The 8181-nt window shown below is 47.0% G+C and overlaps 1 protein-coding gene across 1 annotated transcript; it reads left to right on the forward strand.

Annotated features, from left to right (window-relative positions):
- The first annotated feature begins 144 nt into the window (after positions 1-144).
- Positions 145-4604, forward strand: TMA7 (translation machinery associated 7 homolog). Its single transcript, XM_082210908.1, has 4 exons — positions 145-300; positions 1923-1978; positions 2336-2423; positions 4412-4604. Exons 1-4 carry the CDS (start codon positions 285-287, stop codon positions 4444-4446), a joined length of 195 nt encoding a protein of 64 aa, XP_082067034.1. The 5' UTR covers positions 145-284; the 3' UTR covers positions 4447-4604.
- The last annotated feature ends 3577 nt before the right edge of the window (positions 4605-8181 follow it).

An 8181-nucleotide genomic window follows, 5' to 3' on the forward strand; every position in this document is an offset into this window, starting at 1 on the left:
CCCCGTCTATCTCTATGGTCTCTCCCTATAGCCTTCTAGACGTCGGTCTAGCCCTTTCCCCGTCTATCTCTATGATCTCGCTAGCACTCTGGGCGTCGCTCTAGCCCTTTCTGCCTCTATGGCAGAGGTGGTGGTTCCGGGCCGGGCGGAAGTGATTTCCTACGTCATACTTGCGACTGATTGGTGCTGCTCCTTTTCCTTTCCTCCCCGGCGTCAGGGCCTTCGGGTGTCGGAGCGAGCGGAGGGTAGGGGAGCAGCGAGCCAGCAAGCGAGGAGGCAGCATCATGTCGGGACGCGACGGTAATGAATCTCGGTGAAGGGGCAGGGATGGCGGAAGGTTGCGGGCGGCCGTTGGCAGGGATTTGCTGGTGGGAAGGAAGTGGAAGGGGGCGCCTCATGGGTTGTGGGGCTAAGCGGGGGAAAGGTCTCGCTGGGAGGGACCGCGGCTTCGGGTCCCACTGCCAGCTGCGCGCCTTCTTCAACAACCCGGCCTTAAATAACAGCAGCCACATCTCCTGGGAGCAGAGGGACCCACACGGCATGGGGATGGTATTGGGGTCCGCTAATCGGGCCCAAGCTGCTTTGGTCACTGAAAAGCCAATAAATGCCATAGGCAGAGGAGATTTCCCACCACCACTCGTGTATTCAGCAGCGTAAAACAGAGCGGAAGGTCCGTATAGTTAAATCCATGGTTTTCCCAGTGGTGATGTATGGAAGTGAGAGCTGGACCATAAAGAAGGCTGATCACCGAAGAATTGATGCTTTTGAATTAAGGTACTTTGAGAGTTCCATGGATTGCAAGAAGATCAAACCTATCCATTCTGAAGGAAATCAGCCCTGAGTTCTCACTGGAAGGACAGATCCTGAAGCTGAGGCTCCAATACTATGGCCGTCTCATGAGAAGAGAAGACTCCCTGGAAAAGACCTTGATGTTGGGAAAGATGGAGGGCACAAGGAGAAGGGGACGACAGAGGACGAGATGGTTGGACAGTGTTCTCGAAGCTACCAGCATGAGTTTGACAAAGCTGTGGGAGGCAGTGGAAGACAGGAGTGCCTGGCGTGCTCTGGTCCATGGGGTCAAGAAGAGTTGGACACGACTAAACGACTAAACAACAACAACAAAACAGATCGGGGAAGCCACACTCACCAGTGTGATTGTGAAGCCGCCCCAAACAGCCTTTGTTCATACTTTTTATAGGCATGCCCCTCCCTTTTCCCCTTTCGAGGTTCCTTGCACTGATCGAAACAGGACACCCTGCCTGGAGATCTTGAAGGGAAGAGTTGCCCGGCAGAGGGAGATTTTCCTGAAAATCACCTAGCAACGTTATCAGGTCTTGACATATTTGTGTTTCACCCTCCTAAATTCTAAAGCAGGCAGTTTTTTACAGAAGCAAAATGGCATCAGTTAGGCTAACCAACAAAACAGGACAAGAACAGGCCTCTGGCTTTTCCTGAGACCCCACAATGGCACCTGCAATATCCAAAATCCTAATATTCAAAACACCAGGGCCCCTCTCGCCTCAAGCAAAGAACAGTGGGAGCATGGCATAGGTTATGAAACGGGTTGATTTCTTAAGACGCCACAAGACTCTCTCCTAGCCAGTGTGGTGTAGTGGTTAAGAGCGGTAGTCACGTAATCTGGGAAACCGGGTTCGTGTCTCCGCTCCTCCACATGCAGCTGCTGGGTGACCTTGGGCCAGTCACACTTCTGTGAAGTCTCTCAGCCCCACTCACCTCACAGAGTGTTTGTTGTGGGGGAGGAAGGGAAAGGAGAATGTTAGCCGCTTTGAGACTCCTGAAGGGGAGTGAAAGGCGGGATATCAAATCCAAACTCTTCTTCTTCTTCTTCTTCTTCTAATTGCCTGCCATTGCCCCGGAGTCTGTCTCTTATCACCTCTCTCTCTCTCTCCCTTCTCCTGCAGGTGGCAAGAAGAAACCTTTGAAACAGCCCAAGAAGCAAGCAAAGGAAATGGATGAGGTGAGAAACGTGTAAGGGGGTGTAGAGTGAAGGAAGGGTGGTGGTACTGTGGAGAAACTGTGATTTAGGAATACGGGGAGAGGAGATGGTTGGTGAGGCAGCATCTTACTATGAGTATTGTGGGCTCCACATAACTGCTCTTCCAATCCCTAATAGCGTTATCCGTGGTCACTCCAGAATGAGCCGGCTAGACCACTGTGTGTTTTGTGCCGACAGCTGCTTTTTGAAAGGAGTGCTCTTCTCCCCTTTCGGAAGGAAAGAAGTCAGAGTTCATTTTGACATCGTTTGGTTGTCATTGTGGATTTATAATTCCGGTTCGTTGCTTTTTCACGCTGTTACTTACAAATGTCCCAACAGGAAGACAAAGCGTTCAAGCAAAAACAGAAGGAAGAGCAGAAGAAACTTGAAGAGTTGAAGGCAAAAGCAGCTGGCAAGGGCCCACTTAGTAAGTGGCTTTCTCTAAAACTGTATGCAAATGAAGAATTACCTTGAGCGATATGACTGCTGGGCAGACATAGACGCTGGGAGGAGCTCAAGGTTAGGGACATAGGGCTAACGTGCCAAGTCTAACAGATCTAACATGGTAGGTTGTTCACTGCTTTTAGAAACTTGTGCTTACACTTGCCTGTTTCCTATTTAATTTTATTCTCTTCCGTGCCCTCCTCCCCAAAATGCCTGAAGGCGCCGTTGATAGTAAATAGCATAACATGTCGCTTGCCTCATAACTCGAGTCTTGGGTATCTCAATTAACAACGGGTCTCATCCAATGCTAGTCCTACTTAGAGTAGAACCACTGAAATTAATGCACACAACTAATTCAAATCCATTAATTTCAATAGGTCTGTGCTGACTAAGACTAGCATTGGATTCAGCCAGGATTAGACAAATTCATGGAGGTAAATGGTTGCTAGCAATGTTGGTTATACTTTGTCTCCCTGACCGGAGGCAGGAATGCTTCTGAATACGACCTGCGGGAAACTGCAGACTGGTTGGCTACTGTGAAGACAGAATGCTGTGCGAGATAGACCATTGGCCTCATCCAGCAGGCTGCTCTCATGTTCTTAATGCACTTTTTGTGGCAGTGTTCAAACACAAGGACAAGACCACGTGCATATGCAATATGTCTCGCTGCCATTCACCACCTTGTGCCTTACAGTTTGTATCATGCTGACGCTGAATAAATGTGTGGATTTATCGTAGCCCTGGTGGAACCTAGCTGCTGCTCCCACCCCCACCATAGAATACCTTTCCTTTCGCAATAACTATGCTATTAGCCATCGCTGTCGTGTAATTTAAACACAGTGTTAAAGACAGTTTAAAATAAACTGCAGATGCTGGAGCATTAATTGAAACACACTCGGTGACCCATCCCAGCAGATACAGTGGTGCCCCGCAAGACGAATTTCTCACAAGACGGAAAACTCGCTAGACGAAAGAGTTTTCCGTTTTGGAGGTGCTTCGCAAAATGAATTTCCTATGGGCTTGCTTCGCAAGACGACAATGTCTTGCGAGTTCCTGCTGGTTTTTTTCCCCTCCCCCCCCCTTTTTCTAAGCCGCTAAGCCGCTTATCAGCTGATCCGATCAGCAGATAAGCCGCTAAAAGCACTAATAGCGCTAATCCGCTAATCCGTCAATGGGCTTGCTTCCCAAGACGAAAAAACCGCTAGACGAAGAGAATCACAGAACGGATTCTTTTCGTCTTGCAAGGCACCACTGTAGAGGCAGGCCACTGAACTGTCCAGAGAGACATCAAGGGCTACCCGATATACTGTGTGTTGGGGTAGTCTATTATTATTATTATTATTATTATTATTAACATTATTGCTATTTGGTGAATTTATATACTGCCCTATACCTGGAGGTTTCAGGGTGGTTCACAGAACAAAATATAAAACCACAAAATATATTATCAAAATAAAAACAACTCAATACCCCCCCCCCCCAAATCCACATTTTAAAAGGGCACAGGATGTCAATCAAATCAACCAACGGCCTGGTTAAAAAGGGAACTTCCCTGGGGAGAGCATTCCACAGATGGGGAGCCACTGCAGAGAAGGCCCCTTCTTGTGTTGCAACCCTCTGAGCCTCTCGAGGTCTTGCCTTCTGGTTCCAAGTCATGAAGAGTAGTTGGCAAGTCCTGGTTAGATAGATAGGGCTTGAGTTAAATGTAAATGAGACAAGTGCCTTGCAGAGCTCCTAGAATCTTTTCTGGGAGTTCTTGCATACTGGACAGCTACCTGATTTTTCAGAGTTTAGACTGCCTTATGACAGTTTATTTCTATGTATATGCATTGGATGAGGAGAAAAGCAATTTATCCAGTGTGGTCCTTAGTGAGTCCAGGATGAGAGATGGACTTCTGGATTTTGCTTCTAGTACCACATGTTAACTCTCTTTCTTTCCTAAGCCTGATAGTAATGTATTTGCATTTGCAGCTGGAGGTGGGATTAAGAAATCTGGTAAAAAGTAGCAGATTTGATGCGACCACGTGGCAAGAAAAGCATTCACTCTCCCTGGATGCTTGGCACTAGGATGGATTTCCAGGCTGATGTTGTGGGAAACATTAATTTGAGCACCTTTGTACATTTCGTTCAAACAAAATAAATGGCGCTTTTTTTTTTTGGTTAATGTCCGCTGAGTTTCTTTACTTGTGTCATTTGGTTCCTGTGGTGGGTGATCAGGAGATAAGGCAGAAGTCCTCCAGATATTAATGGACTACGGCTCTCATCATTCTGCTTCAGAGACCGTGCAGGGTATTTATATTGAGCAGCAGAATAAAGAGATATCTAATGAAGGGGCATGCAAAACAGAAAAAGAGAGGATCTATTAAGGTCCTTAACTGTTTGTTAGAAGTGAGTGAGCTTGCACAAGTCTGGTTGGCTTCTCTGATAACATAAGAACATAGGAGGTTGTGTTATACTCATTGAGGCCATTGGCCCATCTACTTCATTACTGTTGACCCTGACTGACGCTGAGCTACGGCCCTTCATATCAAGCGAAGCCGCAGCTCTCTAAAGTCTCTGTGAAGATGACCAAGCGCAGGAGAACCAAAGCTGCAGGCTTCATATCCAGCTCCGCAGGCTGCCTGAAAAAGAAAAACTTGGTGACACCGTGGATGTCTTCATCCAGTGAATTTCAGAGAGAAGGTTCTGTCATGGATCAGTGCAAACTGGGCAGGACCACCAACAGGGCCTCCCCCTACCATTTAGAGCAGGCATGGCCAAACTTGGCTCTCTAGCTGTTTTGGGGTTACAGTTCCCATCATACCTGACCACTGGTCCTGTTAGCCAGGGATGGTGGGAGTTGTAGTCCCAAAACAGCTGGAGGGCCAAGTTTGGCCATCGCTGATATCAAGGGTCTGAGATGGTTGATATTAGAGGAGACACTGTTTCAGGTCCTCTTCAGCGATCACTCGCAACAGAGTAAGATTGTCTTCCATGAACACAAACAGTGAGTCCGTAAGTGACTGTGGAGGCCAATTCTGGATCCACATATCCTTCCACACAGGGGAGGTAGGATTCCGGGTGGGAGTTGGTCATGGTGAGGGTTTGCCAAGCGTGCCTTCCTCTTCGCACGTTTCTCCCTTTTGTCCTGAGTTCGAGCTTACTGTTTCAAGTACTTGAGTCCAAAACCCTTTAGAGTTTTCTCCACTATTACTAGCACCTTGAATTGGGCCTCATAGCTCACTGACCCCATAATTCTGATGGATTCCCTCCATCCCAGCCTGTAGGTTGTATTGCGTTGGTCCCAGCAAATCCCTTCAGGCTGTGAGAGGGCATACCCATCCCAGATCTGTTCAGCGCGACCCCACTCCCCGCTGCATGCCTGTTGTTTGACCTCTGCATCTTTCCCATCAATGGAGAAGACAACATCGGAGAGCATCTCAGTGGTGCAGACGGTGCTAATTTTCCTAGGGAAATGTCTGCAAGTGGTCTTGATGCTTCTGGCCTGCCCAGAAATCCATGCAAACCTCCATAGGGGAGGGCTCAGCCAGGCTAGATGCTCTTTGCCCTTCATCCTACTGTATCTGTACTTTTTATGATGGATGTGCCGTGTTTTAGAAAAACAGGACATACAGCAATCGTACCAGCATGGGCGTAGCCAGTGGCATAGCTCCCTGCTCCGGCACCCAGAGCAGCGATCCGCCCACGGGGGCAGGGTGATCCATGCAGGGTGAGGGGCGCCATGGCGATCCACCCAGGGGGCACCACGGCAAGCCACCCACGGAGTCCGCCTAGCGGACGCAAGCCCCATGCTGCCATCCCAGGAGAGACGCGGCTTGGACACACTGCAGGCCAGCCCCCACGGTAAGTGCTGCCCCCCGTAGTGTGCCATTATGTCACCCCCTCAGGGATGACACCCGAGGCGGACCGCACCACCTCCCTTCCTACGCCTGTCGGCGTAGCCAGGATTTTTCTTAGGGAGCAGGCTTTATGGGGGGGGGAGCAGAACCTCAAAATTTGTATTGATTTTGTTTTTGTTTCTTTTAATTTTTTTATTTTCAATGCAGAATCATAACAAAAATTACAAACATTGAATCCAAAATAATACTATACAAAAAAAGGAACATACAAAAAAAAGGAAAGAAAAAGGAAAAAACAAAACAAAGGAAACAAAACAAAACTAAACATAAACGAAAAAGTACACATCTACAGAAAAAAAGCATATCATTACGTACATAAACACGTATTGACTTCCTTTGTTCTAAGACCTCAAAAAATTTACTCTTACTATATTGTTGTGTCTAATTAGATTACTTCCACCTTTGTACTTTTTTTTTTAACACCATTTTTCTTTTTCTTTAACCCTGTAAAGCATCATTCATTACATACCAATATACTTACTCCAGAACAATGTTTTTTCATATACTCTTTAGCACAACCCCATTCTTTTAATAATTTCTGGTCCGATTGTCCCCTTATATATGCTGTGAGTCTTGCCAGATTTATGTATTCACAAAATTTAATTTGCCAAATTTAAATTTGTATTGATTTTGATTGATTGGCTACGCCCATGCCTAACAAAAGCATCACCCACAAGCTAGAGGGAAGCGCAAGTTCCAGGCTCAGGGAGAGGGAGGGGCGGGACTGTGGGTTCGAGGGGGAGGACCAGCAGCGTTGGAGCACGAGAACGGCACGAGTTGGGGGGTGCTGGGCAGGTTCCTCCATTCACCCCCCCCCGGTCAATGCATCTCTGCACTGTTTGGGCCAAAAGAGCAGACATATTGTAACACCCAAAAGACTATAGGGGGAGGACTCTGCAGGGGGTTGGACTAGATGACTCGGGGGGGGGGGTCCCTTCCAATCTATCATACTTTGATTCTGATCTTTATTTTTCCAAGGGGGAGACAGTCAGTTTCTTTCTAGATGAAGTTCATCAAGAATAGTACAGTGATACCTAAGGTTAAAACCTTAATTTGTTCTGGAGGTCCGCTCTTAACCTGAAACAGTTCTTAACCTGAGGTACCACTTTAGCTAATGGGGCCTCCCACTGCCGCTGCACGATTTCTGTTCTCATCCTGAGGTAAAGTTCTTAACCTGAGGCACTATTTCTGGGTTAGCGGAGTCTGTAACCTGAAGCATCTGTAACCCGAGGTACCACTGTAACATTAAACCTCAAGATAACATTCATTCATTTGTGGCCTCCTTATTTGCCTCCTTTTTTCTGTTTTTCCTTGCTCTCCCAGTACTGGGTAAAATTTGTGTGCGACTGATTTGTATGCTGCGTTTTCAGTTGGGTGAGCAGAGGCAGGAGTGCTCTCATATGTGCTCTTCTTGCTAAAAATGCACAGTCCAAATTGAGCCACAGATGGCTGCAGTGGGTGGATGAGGTTATATTTGGAGCAATGAAAGTCCCTTTTGCCCTTCCGCCTGCCTTTAAGAGGGGATTAGATTCTATTGATGCCACCCTATTTCGCTTTAGCTCAGCATTTTAAGAGAAGCCTTCAGCAGAGGTGAAGGAAAAAACTTTGGAAATCTGGTTATTCCAAATTCTTCTACTTTTTGTTTTTACTGACCCCCCACCTGCAACCTGCTGCTTCAAAGGCTGCAAAGTTTCTCAGCTACGTTTTTTTGTGATCTGTCTTTTGTTTTGTAAAGTACTGTTTTGTTTTCCAGAATATGGTTGTATTCTCAGGCACAAGCGTTTGAAAGTGGGGATTTCAAAACATTTATGTTTTCGGTTCTGATACCAACATTTACTACTA

Source organism: Podarcis vaucheri (genome assembly GCF_965113315.1).
Source record: "Podarcis vaucheri genome assembly, chromosome: 2".
Classification (NCBI taxonomy): domain Eukaryota; kingdom Metazoa; phylum Chordata; class Lepidosauria; order Squamata; family Lacertidae; genus Podarcis; species Podarcis vaucheri.

Excerpts from the sequence above, each read along its gene's own strand:
- TMA7 (XM_082210908.1), top strand. Across the intron at positions 1,979-2,335 it reads AAGCAAAGGAAATGGATGAG|GAAGACAAAGCGTTCAAGCA; the intron begins GTGAGAAACGTG and ends ATGTCCCAACAG. Across the intron at positions 2,424-4,411 it reads AGCTGGCAAGGGCCCACTTA|CTGGAGGTGGGATTAAGAAA; the intron begins GTAAGTGGCTTT and ends TTGCATTTGCAG.